We start from the raw sequence: 23837 nt of genomic DNA on the forward strand, positions 1-23837 counted from the left end.
TTTTAATTTGTTGGAAAGAGATTTCTTCAAGAAAACTGCTTCATAACACCAATTGAAAAACTATTAAAGTATTTTGATTTTAATTTATTAATTTTTTATTCACAGTCATTTCTTATCGCTTAATTAATTTTAACTTGGTTTAACCGCGGAATCCGCCGCCTCCCGAAGCAGCAGAGGCAGAAGAAGTTGCGGAAGCGGATCCGCCACCTCGTCCACCACCACCAGCAGCCGAAGCCGAGGAGGATGCCGAGGCACTGGACGAGCCGCCGCCGCCACCGCCGCCGAAACCGCCTCCTGGACGACCTCCAAAGCCGCCGGCTCCGAATCCTGGACCACCGCCGAATCCGCCACCTGGACCACCGCCGAATCCGCCACCTGGACGACCACCGAAGCCGCCGCCACCGAAGCCGCCAGGGCCGCGATTAAATCCGCCACCTCCGAATCCAGGGCCACCTCCGAATCCTGGGCCACCTCCAAAGCCGCCACCTCCGAATCCAGGGCCGCCGCCGAAGCCACCGGGACGTCCTCCAAATCCGCCGCCGCCTTGAGCGTTGGCATTGGCATTGGCATTAGCGTTGGCGTTGCCGCCGCCAAACTGAGGCAGGGCCGATGCCACAGCCACCAGGACGGAGAGCGCGATGAAGAGTTTCATGTTGAGTTGTTGCCGCTTCGAGAGCTGTCCACACACTTGGCCACTGCACCGGCGAGGCCGGCTTTTATTCAGTTCCGCGTCGGAAAAGAGATTCGTAGATTCGTAGATCTCTCGGTGATCCACCCTCAAAACGAACTCTTCGCAGCAGCAGTCCGACAGCAACAAAAAACGGAACGTATTATCAATATTTATAGCCCGGCTCATTAGCAGGTTCGGGGCGTACGATCGCCAGACCCTACGTTTAACAGACCCGGCCATTTGATCCGCACTGCAACCGGTTAATCCCAAACTCGAGAGCACTTCAGACGCGCCCCCTTCCCTAGCCGTCCACTATAACGACAGCATAACGATCGATTTGGGTTCCCTGATGTCATTAGTGGAGTAGTTTTGGCTGTGGGGACTGCAGGGAGGTAAATTATAGATACATATGCCCAAGGGGTTGTCTAAGATCATTGCAGGTAGATTTCATTATACGAAAAATCCCAAAAAGTCAAAAAAGTCAAGATCTGCTAATGTTTTTTAAATCTCGATGATATTTTATTTTAAAAACCTATTTTTATTTTTCGAATCATAATTTAAATTTATAAGAAATGAACTTGCCCCTAAAAAAATTAAATTAAATTAAACAATTGTAAAATATTTTTATTTCAACACAACCAAGTAACATTTTACCCGTGGAACTGGTTCAATTTTAGCATCTCTATGCGGCTAATAATAAATTTCTTCGTTGTATCAAAAGTAGATGACTGATTTTCTTGTCCACAATAATTTATGCTTACGTTTTTTTTGTTGCCCGTGCCCAACTGTTCAGATTTTTAATGATTTTTTTTCGCGACGCGCAAATTTTTATTTGTTTGTTTATCCGTGCTTCCATAAAAGCAGAATATAATTGATAATGTTATAAAACTTGAATTTGGACAAATTCGAAATGTTAATTCTTCTAATTAGTACCAGAGGCTTGATAAAGGAAAAACAAAATCCCGAAAAATTTGAAATGCAAATGAATATTTTGTATTGTTTTTGTTTGTTCAGTTTGGAAAGCAATGAAAAAAGTAATGGTCCTAAGAGCGACACGATGTGAGGGGAGTCCCCTGAGTGTGTGTCAAGTGATCTTTCGAGATTTACTAGGCCACACACATATGTAAAAGGGTACTGAAAAGTCTCCTACTCCCCAAAGCCCGCATCACCTATGCCAAATCTATCCAAACTTTGATGAACGAATGTGCAACTATTTTTATTATTTCTGCCGACTTATATGCATGAATTAACGGCAATTTTATTCAGATCGGCCCCCGTCTGAAGCGAATTTAAGGTGATTAAGTGGTTCAAAACATAGATGTAAGGGAGTCAGATCTATGGTGACTGGTAATTTGCAAATACAATCAGTGTTAAAGTTCTACCTCTTCACAGTTTTAATTACAAATAAACAAATTAAAAATGCACTGTGTGAATTCTGTATGCTTGGCAAACAAATTTAAAATGCTTGTAGTGCCGAGTTTGTAGAAAAATTTTAAAAATAAATTGCAAATGGAATTACATATTAATAATGATAAATAGTAAATTAAATAATTGTTGAGGCATTAAAATAAATTTTTGTATTTTTAAAATATTTGTTCATATCATTTAATAATTTAATCATTGAAAAGGGGATTTATATTTTTAACTCTGAGATCAAAAAATTAAATGAAATATACAACATATATAAAATGAGTTACATTTTAAGTCAAGATAATGATATTTTACTCGATTTTCTAGCTGAACACTAAAATACCTTGTATGTGGGTTTTAATTTTTTTTATTTCAGACTTTCTTCAAACATTTATCTTAGCTTAACCTAGGCACTAGATTATCTTCTCTCATTGCGCTTAGCCGTAGAAGTTGCCGCCGCCGCTGGCTGAGGCCGATGAGGAGGCGGATGCCGAGGCAGCACCGCCACCTCCACCGGCGGCTGAGGCGCTCGACGAGGCCGATGCTGAGGCAGCACCTCCGCCACCACCGTGTCCGCCGCCGCCATGACGCCTGCCACCTCCAAATCCACCATAGGGATTACCGCCGAAGCCGCCGCCGCCATAGGGACCTCCGCCGAATCCGCCGCCATTGGGATTTCCGCCAAATCCACCATATGGTCCTCCACCGTAGCCGCCACCTCCAAATCCGGGTCTTCCGAATCCGCCACCTCCAAATCCGGGTCCGCCAAATCCTCCGCCTCCGAATCCGGGTCCGCCAAATCTAGGTCCTCCGAACCCAAACTGAGGTAGAGCCGAGACGGCGGCCACCAGCAGAGCAAGAACAATCAGGGTCTTCATTATTTTGGGAATTTCTACAATTTCAGGCCAATGGGTTTTCTGTGTGCGATCGCTGGATTGCCTGGGCTGGAACTGACGAGCTCTCAGGAGAATCGCTAAAGTATTTATACCACCTGCACTGCTCAGAAAAGCCGTCACATACCGGCCAGTCAAATTTGAGGCGAGATGGCTGTGACAAATGGTTTCGGCAGTTGAACCGACCACCTACCGGTTTTCTTTATATTTTATTCCATTTGCTCTCAAATCTAATTACACTAGGCAACAAAAATTTTTCATTAAGGAGTTAATTCGTACTTTAATGATCTAATTTATCACCACTTGAGTATTTTGGTTTGATCCTTAAAAAGTTTAGTGTTCTTTTATAACTGTATTTGTATTTTTTATATAAAGATGTATTTTTTATGGCCAAGTTTATTCTTATTGAAGAAATAATTCAATAAATGTGTGGTTTTTTAATTGTTCAAGTATTCTAAAATATGGATTTTTCATATTATTCTCTTTCTAATTACCTGCTAATGATATTTATTTAACTCTGCGAGAAAATAAAAACAAATCATATAAATATATAGCCCTTCTTCTGATGACTGATGAAGGGATTAAAAATGATTTTGATATATGAATTTATTTATAAAAACAAATGATGAATTTATAGCCTTCCTTCTGATGATTGATTAGGTGATTTAAATTAACGTTTATAATATGAACAAAAATAAAATAAAAAACACTTTTAAATTTGACACCTATTAAATTTAAGTAAGGATTAAATATTTGCCGCACAGTGTTACCACTCGAAGCGATGACTTTGTTTGCCGGGTGGTTCCCCATACACGCTCCGAAATATGAAAACGCATAATTATCGACCCAGGCCAACAGTTGACCCATGTGCTAGTGTTTGGGAGAAGTCAGCCAGGTTGTTTACAAATCGATACGCGGCTCTTCCTGATCTGCGTAGTTCCCCACCAAGATCAAGGGTACTCTTCACCGGTTGATTTCGTCTAATGCCGATCATCTGACAGGTTAGTCTTGAAGAGTTTATTCCCCTCTATCTTGTTTTGTTCGTATGAAAGCGGTTTCGATGGCGATGTTTCCAAAACGCTGCTCGAGTGGAGTGGGCCAGTTGGAGGTGGTGAGATCACTGACAAATAGCCGGTGGCTCTTGGGCATTTCATTGGGTTTCGCGGCCACTCTGCACAAGAAATGGCTCAGTCCGCCCCAGAAAGTCTTCACTTCCAATCGCGCAAAATATCTTTATTCGTTTTTTTTAATCCTGAAAGTGTAACAGCTTAATTAAGAAATGATTGCTTATATAAAATGTTAAACATACAATTTAAAACTAGAGCAGAAAGCTACACAGTGGATATAATTAAGTGTGTAATTTGTTGGAAATATTTCATATAATCAGCTGTGTTTTAAAATAAAGGGAAATGTACAAATTACAACGTTGAATTATATTTTTGTATATTTGTTTGGAGTGCTTTATATTTAGAAATAATTATTGAGTGAAAGTAAACCTAAATCATGTCTAAGTCTACTTTTTAGACAACGGTTTACACTATAAGTAGTAAAGATGAGTTTTACTAAAGCAAATATATCAAACACAATACTATCTATATTTGCAATGAGTAAGAAATAGTCTCGAAGTGAAATCAACCATTCATGACTACTTCGAGTAGTAATCCCTCAGCAAAATGATATGTTTGCACGGGTCATTAGGGAGAAAAAATCACACATTTTAATGAGACAGCACACGATAGCAATTGCAAAATCCCCATAATTCGGGCTCTTAGAGATCTGAGTCTTAACAGTTCATAACAATAAAGTCTCCCATGCGCAGCGGACAAGATTTCAGCGTCTGTTAATTAATAAAACAACAAACACAAATATCATTTCTATATAGAATATAAATACGGGTTGGTAAAACCTGTTTTAGTGTCGTCACAGCAAACTGTGAGTGCCCATACGGTATTGAGGAGATCGGTGACATGTGTGACGATTAGCGACTCATGTCCGAAGGGGTTATCCAGTTCAGAAGTTGTGAAAATTAAATTAGCAAAGTAGTTAGAATTCGGTGATTTTTAGAGGCCAAATCAGCCATTAGTAAATCCTCTTAAATAGAAAAGTTTACGTGTAGTTTGAACTACTTATAAAAAGGCATTAATTGCCCGGCGATTTGAATATTGTTTTCGTTGTTGGCTTATGCAAAAAATCCGTAACATAATCGCCTAATGGAACCGGTCAGTCCCGGGATCGTATATTTATTTATATTTTTATTTTTTTGCCGCATTTGTGGTGAGGCTTTTTTAGTTTTTATATAAGACTGAGCATTATGTGATTTTTCCCCCAGCGATTTCTTTGTGTTTCAATATTAATGGCCTTCAAATGGCACAGTATTATCAGTATTTGCCGAGCAATAGTTTTCAATTCATTACATAATTAGCTGTCTAAGTGGGCAATTCGAATGAGAAACTTCCAAATTGATATACATTTCGATGAGTAAATAACCAGAACACATTAATAATGGACTGTAAGTGCAAATATTTGTTTATTAAAATCAATCAAACTGAAATAATTTGAACCTGGCCAAAATGAATACTATCACATTAGTCGGCGGTCTGGGACAAAATAAAATATTATTAAAATGCCAACTAATGAAGGTCCTGTTAATTTGGAAAACACACAAACGCACGCAATCAGTGTGCTGTAATATTTTCGCATTTTAGCCGACGTTTATTGTTATGGCCGTTTTCCATAGTTTTTGCACTGCACTCCACGCAAATTGAATTACCATTACCCGCGCCCAGGCAGTGCAAACTTTTCAATTACTCGGCCAGCGGGCTAATGAACAAAGCGATCCGACCAGAAAACCATTTGGCGACCGACCCGATATGGATATGCACCCACCACAGGCAGTTCGATACGCAATCTGAATTATTTAATTTTAATTAAATGCTGGCTGCCAGCGGGCGAAGCCAAAATGTATTGCCTACTTGCGGGCGCCGAAGTACTGGGAGATCGAAACGAAATGCTGCACACTTTGAGGCCATACCTGTGATGAGTCGGAGAGCAAAAATGTGCACTGGCACATTGATAAACATTTCGCATTTATTTTATTGCCCAACATAAATTTGCAGCCAACAAAGGGTTAGGGCCCGGCCATATTGTCAATCCTACAAAGGCCAACAACTGTTGCAGCAGCGACTGCTGTGTGTGGCAAACCGCCAACAGTCTGCCGGCCCCACTTCCGCTTTTCCGATTTTCCGCCTTTATGTTGCAAAACTGCACCACAGGGGTTCATCGTCCTTGTGCAAATTGGTCTCGGAGTTTATTGCCAAGTCCAGACGGCGGACTCCGCACCCGGACTCCCAAGCAGATGCTGCTCCTCCGGCAATAAAAGTGCACTTTCAGGCTGAGACCGAAGATGGAGCAAACGGAAACGCAAACGCAAACGCAAAGGAGCTTGCTTAAGATTTCAATTTGTTGCCATTGTGTGCAACAATTTGCAATAGTAAAACTTTACTTAATGATAAATGTTTGTGGGGGACACATAAAATCCAAGAAGAGCGCAGTCTGTCTTGGCCATTTAAGAGATTTATGTGGCCATGCGTGGCATCAATGTCTTCGGTTGGGGCTAATACAAGTCTGTGCCCCTCTAATAGGCCATTAATTTTGGCGAAAACTTTGCATGCCAGATTTCCCAATTAAATTAAGAAAATTAAGATTTCCCAAGAAATTAAGCACAATTTGGCGTGACGATCTTATATACTCTTGCAGCTATATCAAAAATGTAATGTTCTTTATTGGAAAATTATAACGATTTTAAGCCAATCAAGCAGTTAAGCTATGATGATTTTCCGATGAACTATTTCATCTTTCCTATGGCAGAATGCTATCGTTGCCTGATTTTAATAAAATTTAATCCGTAATTCTTAATTATTAAGCCATTACTACAACTTAAATCATTTTGTTTCTATTTATTTTCTAACTACATCCTTGGGATAAAGTCGTCCGTTTCAAAAATCGGATCTTCGAAAATGAGGCTGCCCATTTAGGAGATTTTTATTATATTTTAAACTTTAAAATTCTACTCTGCTCTGCAAGATCCAATCTCAAAAGATTAATTAAATAAAAACCAAATATATTATGCAATTTTTTTAATTAAAGGCACTTTTGGTATACAAAAATGAACCATTTTATTGAAATCGTGGGTAATACTTTCAAGCGATTTGGGCAATTGCAGGTTTTTACGGTTTAGGGGAAATAGCACTAGCCGTGGTAGCCACCGCCACTACCCGCCGAAGCACTGGCCGAAGCAGAGGCGCTCGAGCTGGCACCACCTCCATATCCGCCGCCACCTCCAGGCCTTCCTCCGTAGCCACCACCACCACCACCGCCGCCGCCGCCGTATCCGCCACCTCCTCCAGATCCGCCCTTGTATCCACCACCGCCTCCATGGCCGCCTTGCTTGTGACCACTGAGACCACCTCCAAAGTGACCGCCACCGGCTCCACCTCCGAATCCGGGGCCAAAGCCTCCACCTCCTCCTGAGTGACTACCTCCTCCGATTCCGCCACCTGGACCGAATCCGGGACCTCCTCCAATGAGTCCGCCTCCTCCATAACCACCTCCTGGCGTTCCAGATCCATGACCGCCACCAATTGATCCGGCCGAAGATGAAGCAGAGCTGCCGCCGTGACCTCCACCTGATCCGAATCCAGGACCTCCTCCTCCGGAATGTCCACCTCCTCCACCGATTAGTCCACCTGATCCATATCCAGGACCTCCTCCTCCGCCTCCTGAATGACCACCTCCACCTCCTCCGCCGATTGATCCACCTGGGCCGAATCCTGGAACACCTCCTCCGCCTCCGGAATGACCACCTCCACCTCCTCCGCCAATTAATCCTCCTGAACCGAAGCCAGGTCCGCCTCCTCCGCCGGAATGGCCACCGCCAAAGGAACCACCTCCTACAGAATGTCCGCCTCCTCCTCCGCCGGAAATAACGCCACCGCCGGAATGACCGCCTCCTCCGAATGGACCTCCAATAGCTCCGCCCGAAAGACCATTGGACGAGGCTCCAGCAGATCCACCGCCGAATCCGCCATCTAGGCCACCTCCGTAATCTCCTCCAGGGCCGAAACCGCCACCTCCGTGACCTCCGGAGCCGGGACCGCCGGATCCATGTCCTCCTCCGAATTTACCGCCACCGCCACTGTCGCCGCCGCCAAATGCTCCGGCCGAAGCGGATGCCGAAGCAGAGGACGCGGCATGTCCTCCAGCACCACCTCCTCCTCCGCCTCCTCCTCCACCACCGCCGTAACCTCCGGCGGATGCCAAAGCCACACAAACACTCAGCACTACAAACAGACGCATCGGAACCTTTGCCTGCAGCTCACTAACTGTGCTCCCTAGAAAGATGCCGGCTTTTATAAGAGGCTCTCCGCCGTGCAAAAAACACAAATAATAGCAAAATACTTGCTACAAAATTTCGCAGAGCGCGAAAAAAAGAACAGCAGTCACGTTCCGAATGCTCAGATCCTAGGGTCAAGCCAGGCAAAAACTGAAACTACACTAGACTACAAAAAAAATATTATAATATTTATAATTTTAAGAAATAGGATGCATATTTAATTCAATTTTTAATTTTTTTAAAAATGATCACACAACTTGGAAAAACTTACCAATTTTACAGGAAATACGGTGATTTTTATACCCTTGCAGAGGGTATTATAATTTCAGTCAGAAGTTTGCAACGCAGTGAAGGAGACGTTTCCGACCCTATAAAGTATATATATTCTTGATCAGCATCACTAGTAGAGTCGATCTAGCCATGTCCGTCTGTCCGTCCGTCTGTCCGTCTGTCCGTCTGTCAGTCTGTCCGTCTGTCCGTCCGTTTCTATGCAAACTAGTCTCTCAGTTTTAAAGCTATCTGCATGAAACTTTCCCAAAAGTTGTCTTTCTATTGCAGGTAGTATATAAGTCGGAACGAGCCGGATCGGACGACTATAGCATATAGCTCCCATAGGAACAATCGGAAAAATAATTGAAAAAAATTATAACTTTGCTGTTTTTTAATTTTTTGTTTAGTTCTTCGACATATAGCAATGGTTAAATAATTCAGAATTATGGTTTAAATTACATCAAAATCGGACGACTATAGCATATAGCTCCCATAGGAACAATCGGAAAAATAATTGAAAAAAAATTATAACTTTGCTGTTTTTTAATTTTTTGTTTAGTTCTTCGACATATAGCAATGGTTAAATAATTCAGAATTATGTTTTAAATTTCATCAAAATCGGACGACTATAGCATATAGCTCCCATAGGAACAATCGGAAAAACAATTGAAAAAAATTATAACTTTGCTGTTTTTTAATTTTTTGTTTTGTCCTTCGACATAAAGCAATGGTTAAATATTTCAGAATTATGGCTAAAATTTCATCAAAATCGGACGACTATAGCATATAGCTCCCATAGGAACAATCGGAAAAATAATTGAAAAAAATTAGAACTTTGCTGTTTTTTAATTTTTTGTTTAGTTCTTCGACATATAGCAATGGTTAAATATTTCAGAATTATGGTTAAAATTTCATCAAAATCGGACGACTATAGCATATAGCTCCCATAGGAACAATCGGAAAAATAATTGAAAAAAATTATAACTTTGCTGTTTTTTAATTTTTTGTTTAGTTCTTCGACATATAGCAATGGTTAAATATTTCAGAATTATGGTTAAAATTTCATCAAAATCGGACGACTATATCATATAGCTCCCATACAAATAATAAAAATATATAAAAGAACAATCAAATAATTAAGCTGCAAATCGTCATAGCTTCAATGTTTTTAAACATATACGCAAGTAAATCATAATTTTAATGTTTTCAAAAATATTTAATTCTTGCGATAGCTGCAAGGGTATATGAACTTCGGCTTGCCGAAGTTTGCTGTCTTTCTTGTAGTTAGTAATTTTGATGGAGTTCTAAATTACCTATATTGTTTATTTTTTTTAAATAGCACACAATTAAAAAAGCTTTTCTTCTTTATTATTATTTAGGGAAATATGTAATTTATTAACTTTGCATAATTAAGTAAAATATTGAATTAAATAATATATTCATATCGCAAGAACTACGTAAGTTTTAGATATTTAAGGAATGAAATTTAAAAAGTTGATGATGATGATTAAATTAAAAAAACACTTAGTATATTTACTTCGCAAAAAGCCGTTGATTTGAGTTTTTGAATACAGTATTGCTAAATGCGTAGTTCTGTGGCACAGTGTAACTAGTTCCCGTGGAGAACAATAACGAGTTTCATTACCATTTAATATTCTCGATTGTCTACAGCTGGAAATTACAGTATACCCTAGGAAGAACCGAATGTTTAGGAGGGTGTGTTCAGCCCGCGGGAGATTCATGATCATGATCATCAGCAGGAATGATCGATGAATTAACTTAATGAATCTAAGGCCGATTTCTATTGTTAAGCTTAGAAAACAGTATTTTAAATAAAAGCAGAAAAATGTGTTGAACATGAGTTATTAAGAGAGAGAGAGTGTATACTGCCAGTAATAATCCACTGTTTAATCGCGAAATCTTATGTAAACAAATTTAATCATCACTTGCTTCGAAAATAGCTGCATTGACTCTTGGCTCGCCCAAGATTAGATTGATTTTCATTTAAATGATATTCTTAGGCGTTCGATGATTACGACAATGACCCTTTAGGTCTACGTCACTCAGGTTTGATAGAGTAAATCCAATCGTAACAAACACTGATGAATTATATAAAAGTGCTAAACACTTTCAAGGAACAATGTATAGATTACAGTGTTGAGAATTTTAGTACTACTCTTTATTCAAGCACATTTAAGTAGTATTTAAAAGTAGTAGTAAATTAAAGCAAACATTAAATCCACTAGTATAAACATTGAAGACTGGGTTTATCCGCTTTGAACAACTGAATTAAGTTAAATAATCATCATCAAGCATTTCCGTTGCCCGTTATAGTTGTGCTGCAGAATGTATATTAAGTTTCACTTCGTTTAAGTTCTGATGAGATATAATTAATTCACAAACGGAGACCTTCGATAAAATCTCTTAGGTGGCGTACAGCTAACATGAATGTACATATATGTATTACCTTTTAAAGGTCTGTTTTGATAATTTCTAAGTTTTGTATAATAATACTTACAATACAGTGGAATACTTTTAAAATTTAAAGATAACTTAAACTAGCCAAGGAAAAGTCCTGCTCCGCGGTTAATGGATCCACCAAGGTGACCGCCACCAAATCCAAGTCCGGCGCTTCCAGAATTTCCTCCCAGGCTGCCTCCTAGGCTAACCCCATTTCCACCAAGACTGACGCTTCCCCGGTTATATCCTCCTGAGCTAGTGCCACCAAGGGAAAGGGAGCTAGAACCTCCATTCGATCCCAGTGATGCTGTAGTGCCTCCAAGACCAACGCTGGACACTTTAGCATCGGATCCTCCGGAACCAGTGTTTCCCATGGTTTCGATACTTAAATGACCGGCTTCCAGGCATACTGATCCTTCGGATCCACTACTTTCAGATGCCACATTATCTGTAGCCTGACCTACACGGGTGGCAACTGTCGATCCTGTGGAGAGAAAAATATTGGGTATTGTTTCTGCAGCTCCCAAGATTCCATTAGCAGCTTGATCTCCATGAGAGGTAGCTATTGATCCTGCAGTGTGTACAATATTGGCTCCGGTTTCTGCAGCTCCTAAAAATCCGTTAACAGCTTGTGCTCCAAGAGAAGCAGCTGTCGATCCTGCAGAGTGTATAATGTTAGCTCCAGTTTCAGCAGCTTCCAGGACTCCATTAGCAGCTTGAGCTCCATGTGATGCTGCAATAGATCCTGCGGAAAGTACAACACTGGCTCCAGTTCCTGCAGCTCCTAGCAGACCATTCGCAGCCTCATTCAGGATCGATCCTGAAGATTCAGAGTTATAATATCCGCTGGCAGACAGACCAATCGGATTGCCTCCAGTCCCGATAGATCCTCCATTGTATCCATTTTGTCCTCCTCCGCCCAGATTAAAGCCAGGCAGACTTCCTTGAGCGGAGAAACCACCGCTACTGCCTTCCAGACTGAGTCCAAATCCAGCGGATGCCAATGACAGGCAACATGCGCTCATAAGTAAAAACAATCCCTTGGGAAACATTGTCTAAAAGTCACTAACGGCTTTCCGAGAAAACGGCTAGTATTTATAGAACCGAAAATACGCCTAGTCGCCAGACGTAATAGCAACTACAGTTAGGCGTCGCTAAATATATAACTTCTTTATTTATATTCCAACAGCTGTTAATTTTTAATAAGCATATACCAAAATAACCACACAACTAATATTTTTAGAGAATTGTGTTGGTAACCTTAAAACAAATTTTTAATTTAAAATATAAAAAAAATTTTATTCGTTAATTTCTAAAAAAAAGACGGGAAAACAAGTTCTATAACAGTTATCATTATTTTTTGTCTGCGTCTGGTGCTTATTCGGTTAGAGGATTCACCGTAGTCTAAAGTGATAACACGTGCCGAGAACTAGTAGCCAAATTAAGGCCAATTAATTCTCAAAGTCTACCATCTACACTTTTTAAATTTTTAATTAAAAACCTCATACTAACAATAGCCTGTAAATGTGAGTGATTGAATAACTAACTAGTTTTCTGCGAAGCAAATAAAATATCAAAATTAAATTCTGTTGATAGTTTATTTCTAAGTACGATAGTGTATTAAATTGATAAATTTCTGACAATTAAAGTATGATAAAATTAGCATCTTTTTTAAGCGCGGGTCGTCACACTCGTGTAACAATACTAGACATATTCCCACTTATCCCTTATATAGATAACCAGTTAAGCTGGAATTTAGTGTTATGCCTTCAATGATTTATAAGTCAGGTTCTCTTGATGACATATGTTAGGTTAATAATTGGTAAATTTATGAAATGGAAAGGAAACAAATTCTTTTCACAGTCTAGAGCCAAATTGAATCGACCAACGTGGCACTCAGTTGCCGCCGAGTTAGACACAGTTTTTCACTTAACTTGGCTGCTGGTGTTTGCAGGAAAAGCGCAGTTGCGGAGAGCTGAGCTCGACACAAATGCAAATGTCGAGACAATGTGGGCCGAAAGCCCACGAAAGTCGAGCCGGGGCAGGAAAAGCGGCAGCTTCTTAGCCCCGGTGTCAGCTGTTTGGCCCACTGGCATGCGCTGGGGAAAATGGAAAATTGTGCTCGCAGGAAATCTGCTTACAAATGCATGTATCTTGGCCCGCCAGCTGGCTGATGTTGATGCAAAATCTGTTACGGCTTTTGTGGGGCGAAAGAAACACTTGACTTCCGCTTCCGCTCAAGTTACCCATGCATACTTGAAAATGCGAAATGTTATGCAAATACGGAACTCTTTGCCACATTTAAAGCAAAGTGCAGCGGACAGCAAATAAATAAATAAATATTGAATTTGGAAGAACAAGGTACGTTGGCTAATAATGCTATCCTGGCACTTTTACCAAAATAGGCACTCAACCTATTTTTTTATATTTATAAAAAATACCTATGCCAAAAATTAAGGTAAATCAAAAAAAATAACTTAGGCTTACTATTTTATTGTTCGAAATAAATACTTATAATAGTTTTTATATAATTTTTTTTTTTATACTTAAAGTCGTATTGATCTGGCCCGGGCCCCCCTTCTAGATCGATTAGCCTCTTCCTGTGAGTCCTCGGGCAATTTTCCGAGCACTTGCAGCATTCGTCTATAAAGCATTTTCCTTACATCGATGGCCCAGAGGAAATCCATGTGGTTGAACTCCTTCTGGGGCACCAAATACTTTCCCGTCACGTTGCCCAGGTCATCGCACATGGACTCCACATCGTTGGGATGACACAGCAGATCGTTCGTGGAGTAGTACACGAAAGTGGGCACTGTCACCTGACTCAAGTTGTACCGCGGTGGCAGGTGATCCCTGTACAACTGCATGTTCTTGTTCGAACTGTAGCTGTACGGGGCAAAGCGGCCACTCTTGATGATCTGGATGAAGTGCTTCACCTGCTTGGCAGCCACTCCAGCCGGATAGTGACCCAGTATCACGGGGAACATTTTCTGCAATTACACTTAAAAGTTCATCCATGCGCTTATGATGCTTCAGTGTAAAGTTACCCTGTTGAACTCGTTCCAGTTGCGCCCCACAATTCCAAAGACAGCCTCGATGCACAGGCGTTCCGTTTCCTCGGTCATCCGGCACAGGAAGCGAAACTCCCCGTTAAACATCTCCCTGATCGAGCTGCCCACAAGGCTCTGAAAATACACAAGGGCTCTAATTAGTCTTAAACTATTCATGAGGTTCAGTTAGTTATACTAATGCAGAAGTCCAGTTAATATATTTTTTTGAATATTTGTTAAGATTCAAATTACATTTTAAGTTAGTAGTATTTTTTAATACCTTAAATGAAGGATGAAGTTTTAATCGCGCAATCATTATCTAAAATAGATGATAACTAGCTTAATGTATACGAAGTAACACAAAATTACTTTGTGTTTCTTTTCCTGCCCAGGCAAACTGCTACACCCAAAAGATAAACTGAAAGTTCAGTTTTTATATGCGTTTCTTAAATATAAACTAAAGACTTTAATACTGTCAAGTATTATTTCTATACTAATAAAAAAAGCCTTATACTTTTTAGAGTGATTTTTAAGCCGAAGATTCTAAGAGCTTATTTTTAAACTTTCGTGGTATTAATTTAATACTCATCAAATTGATTTTGATAAATTTTTCTACCCAATATCTTAGTTTCTATGACAATTTTGTTTTGCGCGTATTGACTTTGCTTTGCTTTAAATCTAATCTAAAAGACAACAATCAGCGCAACTCACGTTAAAGTACAGACTGATGGCCCGGATGTAGGGATGGTCCTCGGTCTCCTTGGCGTAGACGGCGGGGGCCAGGGCCTGCATGGAGACGACCTTGGCGTTGTAGGCGGGCCGCATGGAACACATGACAAAGAAGGAGGTGCAGCCCTGCGAGTGGCCGGCGTAGTGGAGTTTCGGGAAGCCGGTGGCCTTCAGCACATGATCAATCATCGCCGGCAGGTCGTACATGCCGATCTCGTGCCAGCTGAAGTCCCAGAACTTGGACTCATCCGGGTCGAGAGTGGTGTGGTTCCTCGAGTAGCGGTTGCCGCGCGCGTTCCCCAGCCAAACATCGTAGTTGTGGTCGGCCAGCAAGTAGGCTGTGAAGTGGACCTCGGTCGTAATCACTTGGCCATTAATCACGGACGACGCACCAGCGGACACTTACCCAGGCTCACGTTGGGACCCATTACCACAAATCCCGCCGAGCTGTCCACCAGTCCGTGCTGGAGCAGGAATGGAGGGGCGCCCTGCTTGCGGATGCGGTGCATGGTGAGGATGTATCCGTCCTCGGTGGTCACATGATGCACCTCCGCCTCGTAGCCGTACTTGGCGATTAATTTGTCCTGTCAACGAAATGTGTGAAAAAGTGTTGACCATCACCGCATGGAGAAGATAATCGCCTACTTGGCATACAAATGCGTGACTTTTCCCATTGCAAAAAAATATATTATGCCTTTCATTTAAAAGTTTATAATAACCAATATAACTTTTAACCATGAGCTCGCTTAAAAGTTGTGATGCTAGAACAAAAACTTTTACCTATGTAAAAAACAAATAAAGTTTAATGTAAGCTATTTTTGCGCACCAAAAGTGAATGCTTTTAGAATAAGCAAAATAAAGATAATGACAGTATTTATTAATCCCATTACGAGATCGTAAGTAATAACGAATGCAGAAATCGGTCCTATTTCGTGCAATAAGACATTTAATTAAATAAGTATATTTAGTCAAAATAACTTTTTTTCTATAAGGCTTTTAATACTTTTAAGAAATATTCAGAAATAACATGTACAGTCAAAACATCTTAAGCTCTTATTTTCCTTATGGAACTTTCTTTAGCTCTTCTAACTAAATTTTAAACAATTGGACACAAAAGTCAAACTTTCATTACTCCAACCATAACTTTAACTCAAAACTCTCTATATCTCGAACTTTAACATTGAAAGATGGGGTTCAAACTTTAAATTGTCCTCATATTCAAATCCTTTTTTTATGAATCAAACATATTAACTAAATCAGTATTCCATAATAAGTTTCTAGCGACTAAGAATTTTTTTACCACGCTGAGTGTCGAGTCCTGCTTGATGTTCTTGCGCTGCAGCCGCTCCTCCAGCGTTTCGTCCTCGACGCTCTCCTCCTCCTCTTCCTCCTCCTCCTCGTCCTCTTCGTCCTCCTCGCCGCCAATCAGCTGTCCCTGAATCCTGCAGACGAACACACACAGACCGAGCAGCAGGATCAACCGCATCCTCAGGTTGGGCCGCATCTTAACTTGGCCACAATATTTGGGCGAAAGTGAAACTGACAGAGGCGACTCTTTCAATGGAATTCAACCTCTATATCAACCTCAGCGCAACGCGTCGCGAACTCAACTGAAGACCAATTCGAAGACTGTCAACGGAACGAACCGATAGCTACAAAAACCACACCGACGAACTTCTGCACAGGCCCTGCAGCAAATACAACAAAAATAATAATAAGAGAGTGCCGAAATACGAAAAAACTTTCGATCAGACAACAACATTGCGCACTGTGACGTGCTAGCTTCTTTTGTTTACATTTCGATTGTGTTTTACGTTTTCGGCCAGTTAATTAAATATGGGTATGAAAGAGAGTCTTTTTATTTCCGACGCGCAGGGCGTAGTAATCGGGAACAAGAAACCCATCAAGTGCAGCCATTACAGTGAAGCATCGAGTCAGAAATTTAATCAGCTGTCGAATTAAACCGTGTTCAATAGAATTACAAATTATCTTATCACACAAAAATGCTCACATAACTGTTGTAAAATTGTTTATGATTTCACCTGACACAATAGGAAAAAAATACATAAACCATCAAATTTTTTGTAATTACTAATCGAATTCAAATGAATTATTCAAAACTTTTTTTACGTCGGGCTGACACAAAAGATTTATTTACTGGGTTTTTTTTAATTATTATAAAGCTATTTAAATTTCGAAAGTTAATTTAAATTTATAAGTGAATAACCTAAAAAAAGGTTTATACAAATATTAGTTTGACACCTAAGTTAATAAAATCACAATATTTATTTAGTGTGCATCACCCAATTTTGAAAAGCCAGTCAAAACACTTCCATTAAGGTAATTATCATTATTTCTGCTTTGTCGTTTTACCACCGAAATGGCTTTATAGCCCAAACCTTTTTTTGGCCTAAAGCAGCACAAAAGACACTGAAAACAGATACTTTTTTTGTTGGCCATCAAAAGAAAGTAAAAGTGTCGACCAGTTGTGGCGGCTGGCTTTATGAATTATACATATATATGTATATATTTTATGGTCTGGCTACCGCATTACATAATTGGCATTTGGGACGACTGCCAAAGCAAATAAAGCATTTGGCCGGGCAATTATTATTTGTCATTTCAATTTTAATGGGTTCCAACACCTTTCTTTTGGCGGTCATTCAATTACGTACGGTAATCGGCCCCCGAGAAACTGTTCCATTTGCTCGATTACTTTGTCGTTGACTAGGCTTTTGACGTCGTTTGAGATAAGAAAATCCAAGTGATTGAATTTTGGGGAGTTAATTCTCCTCACACTCTTCACTGACTTCAGCATTCGGGCATAAATGCCATGCACACCTTCTGGCGTGGCAATAGCATCGGTTTCCCCGAAATACAACACGATCGGCACAGTAATCTGACTTATATTGTAAGTAAGTGCTTCTACTCCGTGGTAGGTCTGCAAATTCTCCACTGTACCGAAATCGTACGAAATAAAGTCACCCGATTTCCATATCTGCTGTAGATGTTTTATCTCCCTCGTAGAACCGCCTTGCAAAAGATTTTCATAGTTGAAGGCTTCTAGTAGCTGGGGAAATAGTTAGTTTTAATAGGGTGTACCTAGAAATTGCTGAGATTTTTTTGTATTTATAACCTGTTTATTGCTGTGGGCGCTGCCCACCAACTGCTTGGCGTAATACTCGCAGTTCTCACGTTTACTTTGACATATTTTTCGAAAATATCCAGGTGGAAAGATCTCAAACTTGTTTCCCTTCTGACGTTTCTGTGAAAAATAAGTGACATATAATATTATATTATAACTTAATACTTTGACCATGATTTACATTAAGAAATTCAAATTCTTATCTTTAAAGTTCAAACATTTTAAAGAAAACATTTTTAACTGGAGCACATTAACATTAAACATAAAACTTGATTCAAAAGTGCATTGGCTTCTATAAATGTTTAGCTGATAATTATAATCTTAGCTTTTCAAATTTCATTGAAATGCATTACTTTTAATGGAATCTTTCCACTAGAATAGATTCCACTCAGCTGATTTGCTTTACTCTCCCCAGACTTAAAGTCCACAGAAACACATTTAAAGTCGCCCCGGGGGGTTATCACCGATTATATTTTGTTCTCTACATAATCTCAATGTTCCCTAGCTCTCAGTAGTTTCCAATCTCAGAGGTAATGTCACGCGGTGTCAGGGCCTTTAAGCTACACAGAGAGAAAAATAAATAATTTTTACAAACGTCATTTCTGAGCTCTTAGAAATACACAATTAAAAGTCGTAAGTCGTCGTTTAAATCACACCGTTACTGAAATTACAATACTACTTTAAATGTCGTTAAACATCGATTTTTTATATTCCTAACTATAATCAGTGGGGTATGACAAACAGTATAAAAAAATATAAATGTGCTATTCGTAAAAATTAAATTATTATATTTCATTAAAATTTTCTTTAAAAAAAAACTTAAGAATAGTGATTAAAAAACCAGCCAATATAGGTTATAGTGATTGGAAATAATGACTTTTTATGAGTTAACCATCTCGCACTGATATTTAATTTTAGTGTACCATCTAGAGCCGATCTTGGCAGCGGTCACTTTTCGCGCTTCAGTCAACGCGCGATGTTCAGACTAAGCAACCGCCTGCCTGCCGCCCTCGGCGGTCTACGCCACGCCTCCTCCGCCTCCGCCGGCGAGGGTCAGCGCACCGCCCTCTACGATTTCCACGTCCGAAAGGGCGGGAAAATCGTGAATTTCGGGGGCTACGCCTTGCCGGTTCAATACTCCGACCAGAGCATAATCGCCTCGCACCTGTACACCCGCCAGGTGGGCTCCATTTTCGACGTGTCGCACATGCTGCAGACCCGGATATTTGGGAAAGATGGAGCCGCCTGTCTGGAGTCCGTCTGCACGGCGGACATCCTGGGCACTCCGGATGGCAGTGGCGGCCTCACCGTGTTCACCAACGAAGCGGGTGGCATCCTGGACGACCTCATTGTGAACAAAGTCAGCGAGAAGGAGCTCTACGTGGTCTCCAATGCGGCAATGAAGCAACAGGACATGGGCATAATGAGCGCTGCTGTGGTGAGTCGTGTTTACTTCAAAGGGGGGTTCCATCACTAAACTAAATCGGTTTTCCTAGAGTAACTTCAAGGCACAGGGAAAGGACGTGGCCATCGAGTTCCTCACCCCCACCGATCAGTCTTTGGTGGCGGTTCAGGGGCCCCAGGTGGCAGCCGAACTATCCAAACTGCTGCCAAAGAATGCTGCGCTGGAGAAGCTCTACTTCATGAGATCCTTTGTGACCAGCCTGTCTGGGATCCCCGACGTCAGGATCACGAGATGTGGCTACACTGGCGAGGATGGCGTGGAGATATCCGTGGAGTCCAGCCAAGCCCAGAACCTAACCGAATCTCTTCTTCAGGGTGGCATCCTCAAGCTCGCTGGCCTGGGAGCCAGGGATTCCCTGCGATTGGAGGCTGGACTTTGTCTGTACGGCAGTGACATCGATGCCGAAACCACGCCCGTGGAGGCGGCTCTCACCTGGCTGGTGTCCAAAAGACGACGCACCACCCGCGATTTCCCGGGGGCTGAAGTGATTCTCGGCCAGCTGAAGGAGGGGGTCAGTCGGAGGCGAGTGGGTCTCCAGATGTTGGGCGCCAAGCCGCCGCCAGCACGTTCCGGAGTGGCCATCTTCAGCCAAGGTCAGCAGGTGGGTCAGGTGACCAGTGGCGGTCCCAGTCCCAGTGCCAATCGCAACATCGCCATGGGCTATGTGACGGAGAATCTGAAGGCCATCGGCACAAAGGTGGAGTTAAAGGTCCGCGACAAGTTCTATGAGGCCGAGATCAGCAAGATGCCTTTTGTAAAAGCCAACTACTATATCAAGCCAAAGCAATAAATGAGCTGAGATATACCTACATTTTATAAGCAGTTATTTATATGCAAAACCAGGGCTGATTCCTATCATATAATACAACTTAATAAACAACTCTTTTTCAAATTCCTTGACTTGGATGTTTCTGACTTTTGATAAAATTGCAGAAAACATAGAGAAGAACAACAAAAAAGCCTTGTTTTACTGCAATAAAAATTGAAATAAAATATCACCATGAATACTTTTCGAGTCGAAATTAAAGCATACAGTGCACTTTAAGGAATATTTAAATGGTTTTTACATAAGATGTATTCTTTGGTTAACATTAAAAAAATTGTGAATATTCGGATATTTTTTTTTTTGAAGACAAACTGCAAAGATTTGGACCAAGGTTCAAGGTTATACAAGGTTTTGTATAACATAGTGCTTATTTAGAGTACGTCCCAGTAAAAAAAGCACTAGATAGCTGAAATATTTTGGGCCTCATAATTTAAAATAACAATTTCCTAAATTTAACGATGCGGCGAAACCTTTAGAAATGGTTTTTTGGTTTTGTGGCTGTGCTCCTGCTTATTAAATAATTTGAACTACAACTATGAATGTATTTCTGTAATTACCTTGACAAACTTCATGAGGTGGCGCACCTGGAAGGAGTCGAAGCGCACCTGGCGATGCAGTCGAGCCAGGGGCGCCATGGCCTGCATCAGCTGAATGCGCTGGTTGAAGCGGGGATGCAGTGCGCAGAGCACCAGGAACGCGTTGAAGGCCTAAGGGAAGTGTTTAGGGGGAGTTAGCTACCTGACCCTCACCTCACCGCTCACCTGCGAGTGTCCAATTAGCAGCACCTGGCGCGGCACTTTCTCCTCCTCATCCGACCCTTGACCTCCAGTCTCTCCTCCTCCTCCGCGGGCCTGCTGCTCGCCGCCTGTGACCTCCGCCATGTGGTCAATTATGGCCGGCAAATCGTAGGCGCCGTGCTCGTGGAAGCTGAAGCGCCAGAACTCAGCCATCACGTCGGTCAAGTCGATGTGCCTGCGTCCGTAGGGCGACACTCCGCGCAGATTCGCCAGCCACACGTCGTACTCGCGATGGTACAGCTGAAAGGCTGCACTCAAAAAAATCAATATTGAATTATGTACATAAAAAGTAATAGATTTATTCTTTTGAGCAAAATAAAATTAAAACTTTATTTTTGATTTTTATAATGCTAATTTAATATATTAAAATATGTTATTGATGCATTGCCTAAGCCAAGAGTAAACAAATATTACGAATTATTTTAAATGTTGTTGTTGTTACACTTACTAATAAATTTATATATTTTTTTCGGTCTAGTTTTGTTTTTTATTTTCCATTATTTTTGACACGAAATTTCTCTCCCATATCTGCTCTATTAAAATGCGAAACACTTGTTATTTATTAAAAAAGTTTCCAAACTTAGACTCCATTTTTATTTATTTTTTTCAAACTTAATGTTACTGATTTTTATTTAAGTGCATGCCCAAAAGTGCAAATTCGCTTACCCAAACTTCGTTCTGGCCCCAGGCAGACCCATCCCAGAGAGGAACCGAGCAGTCCGTGGACCAGGAGCACGGGCTTAGCTCCCAGTCGTGGTAGGCGTTGCACCTGCAGCTGATAGCCATCCTCCGTGGTCACATTGTGCAATTCGTGGCTGACATTCTGGGCCTCCAGCCAGTCCAGCTGTGTGCGATGCATGAAATACACGGGGAAAAAATTAATACTTTGGATTCCAAATACAAATATTTGATTTAAATAATTTAGTGAGTTTGTGTTTATAATCATATCTGTTCGGAATAAGAACATCTCCAAAATTATAAGCTTTCCTTTCCCTCAAAGGAAAAGTAAGCAATAAAAAATTTTTAAATTATATGTATTTTTGGAAGGTGGTAAAACTTTTATTGCGAAAAAGATCTAAATCGTTACTTGTAGAGTAAAATATATTATTATATTCGGTTAAGATGTAACAAGTTAAAGAAAGACTTCAAAAAATTTTATCTATTATTAATATCTTATGATTGATCACACTTTGTATACTAAACTTAAGTGTTTTGACGTAAAATGAGGAGAGGCTTTCACTAACCGTCGTCCATTTATATCGCGATTCTGATGGGGAGGAGGTGGTACTTTTGCCAATTGCACACACGACGAGCAATACCTTGATGGCGACGGTCCAGCTAAGCGCACTCATTTTGCTCCGCTAACTAAGTTGGAAGTCGTGGTCAGTCTGCCATGGATACACTAATTGCCCAGTTCCACAGATAATCTTTACACTTGAATGACTGCTTTAAAATGGAATAATTTGGCATGGGGAACCCAAAAGTTATAAGTGGTTTCTAAGCTTAATTTATATCTAATAAAACAGGTAGACAAAATATAAAATAAATTTTATTTTATCCGTTGCCTTCTTTATTTGGGGACTACTTTCCGAAACCGAATACCTTAAATCACGTCAAAGCTTTAAGGAATTCGTGATCTAAGTCTTAAAAGTTTGACTTTTACACCTTTTACAAATAAAATTTTTTTGTCCAAATTTCTTACTTTTTTGTAAGGGGGTACATCATCATTATTTGCAGAAATTTGAAAATCTGAAAAAATTAACTGTGAATGTCATTCGATTGGAAATTTTATTACGAATTCAACGGTGTATGACATTCCACATTTTGACCATTATTTCCCAGGGTTTTGACACAAAAACCAAGTTTGTTATGTTGTTTTTGGGGTTTTTGGCGATTTTTATACCCTTGCAGAGGATAGTGATTTTGTTTTTTTGTTTCATATAAACAAAAGTAAATTTTAAGCATTACTTCTTGAAATGGCATATCAAGCTGTTTATAATAAAATTATTCCATTCAAGCTTTACAATTGTAAATTGTTTTATTTTCTCTCATTCTGCACAATCTGGGAAATGCCAAGCAATGCACTTCGCAATTAAATAAAGATTAACGGAAAGCTTAAATAAAATAGATTGAACTATGCCAGCGCAGTTGCACCCGCATCCATACCCACACACATCCGCATCCGAAGTGCAGTCCGTATGGAAACGATCACAATTAATTGCAGTGCCATGGCCTTATCACTCAGTAATATTCATATTCGCAAAAGGGAGAAAAAACTGGAAAAAAAGGAAAATGTGAATACCGAGACACTCAGCAATCCAGTTGCAATTGGAACTCGGCAACAGACCGCTCCCACGTTGTCCACGTTTATTTACTTATCGCTGGGAGATAACAATTGACTACCCGAAAAACAAAAAATCCCGACGAACTTTATTAAAATTACGCTCGAAAAGTGGAAGGGTGCACAAAAAAAAAGCGGGCTGAATAAAAGAAATAAAAGGCCAAAGAAACAGAAGTGAGCCAGAAGCAAACGTTAAATTAAATGGTATACAAAAAGGCGAACGGAAAAAATAACCACAAGGCTGCAGGAGGTGGTGGGTGTGGGTGTCCATAAGGTGTGGGCCAGTGAATGCGTCTGGCAACAAAGGACATGCACTGGCCATTGGTCCTGGATCCTGGATTCTGAATCGAGAATCGTGTGTTCCAGAATTAAAAGCAGCGGCATCTGTG

General features: G+C 40.6%; 7 protein-coding genes across 7 annotated transcripts; 1 reads left to right on the forward strand and 6 right to left on the reverse strand.

The window, feature by feature from the left end:
- Positions 1-69: 69 nt before the first annotated feature.
- Positions 70-709, reverse strand: LOC108135314 (acanthoscurrin-2). The gene has a single exon (XM_017255999.2). It carries the CDS (start codon positions 650-652, stop codon positions 140-142), a length of 513 nt encoding a protein of 170 aa, XP_017111488.1. The 5' UTR covers positions 653-709; the 3' UTR covers positions 70-139.
- A 1808-nt stretch (positions 710-2517) lies between these two features.
- Positions 2518-2958, reverse strand: LOC108135304 (holotricin-3). The gene has a single exon (XM_017255989.1). The coding sequence runs from the start codon at positions 2956-2958 to the stop codon at positions 2518-2520; it is 441 nt and encodes a 146-aa protein (XP_017111478.1).
- A 4136-nt stretch (positions 2959-7094) lies between these two features.
- Positions 7095-8346, reverse strand: LOC108135356 (glycine-rich cell wall structural protein 1.8). The gene has a single exon (XM_017256048.2). It carries the CDS (start codon positions 8326-8328, stop codon positions 7222-7224), a length of 1107 nt encoding a protein of 368 aa, XP_017111537.1. The 5' UTR covers positions 8329-8346; the 3' UTR covers positions 7095-7221.
- Positions 8347-10792: 2446 nt separating this feature from the next.
- LOC108135309 (uncharacterized transmembrane protein DDB_G0289901-like) lies at positions 10793-12145 on the reverse strand. Its single transcript, XM_017255994.2, has one exon. It carries the CDS (start codon positions 12118-12120, stop codon positions 11194-11196), a length of 927 nt encoding a protein of 308 aa, XP_017111483.1. The 5' UTR covers positions 12121-12145; the 3' UTR covers positions 10793-11193.
- Positions 12146-13572: 1427 nt separating this feature from the next.
- On the reverse strand, positions 13573-16504 carry LOC108135306 (lipase 1). Its single transcript, XM_017255991.2, has 5 exons — positions 16175-16504; positions 15281-15458; positions 14857-15212; positions 14143-14280; positions 13573-14085 (listed from the first exon to the last, which is right to left on the reverse strand). The coding sequence occupies exons 1-5, from the start codon at positions 16376-16378 to the stop codon at positions 13642-13644; spliced, it is 1320 nt and encodes a 439-aa protein (XP_017111480.1). The 5' UTR covers positions 16379-16504; the 3' UTR covers positions 13573-13641.
- A 638-nt stretch (positions 16505-17142) lies between these two features.
- LOC108135303 (lipase 1) lies at positions 17143-22529 on the reverse strand. Its single transcript, XM_017255987.2, has 6 exons — positions 22352-22529; positions 21774-21951; positions 21072-21355; positions 20868-21017; positions 18011-18139; positions 17143-17944 (listed from the first exon to the last, which is right to left on the reverse strand). Exons 1-6 carry the CDS (start codon positions 22457-22459, stop codon positions 17534-17536), a joined length of 1260 nt encoding a protein of 419 aa, XP_017111476.1. The 5' UTR covers positions 22460-22529; the 3' UTR covers positions 17143-17533.
- On the forward strand, positions 18966-20376 carry LOC108135350 (aminomethyltransferase, mitochondrial). The gene is made up of 2 exons (XM_017256041.2): positions 18966-19457; positions 19516-20376. Exons 1-2 carry the CDS (start codon positions 18996-18998, stop codon positions 20272-20274), a joined length of 1221 nt encoding a protein of 406 aa, XP_017111530.1. The 5' UTR covers positions 18966-18995; the 3' UTR covers positions 20275-20376.
- Positions 22530-23837: the final 1308 nt, after the last annotated feature.

Source organism: Drosophila elegans, unplaced genomic scaffold, assembly GCF_018152505.1.
Source record: "Drosophila elegans isolate 14027-0461.03 unplaced genomic scaffold, ASM1815250v1 contig_814, whole genome shotgun sequence".
Taxonomy (NCBI): Eukaryota; Metazoa; Arthropoda; class Insecta; order Diptera; family Drosophilidae; genus Drosophila; species Drosophila elegans.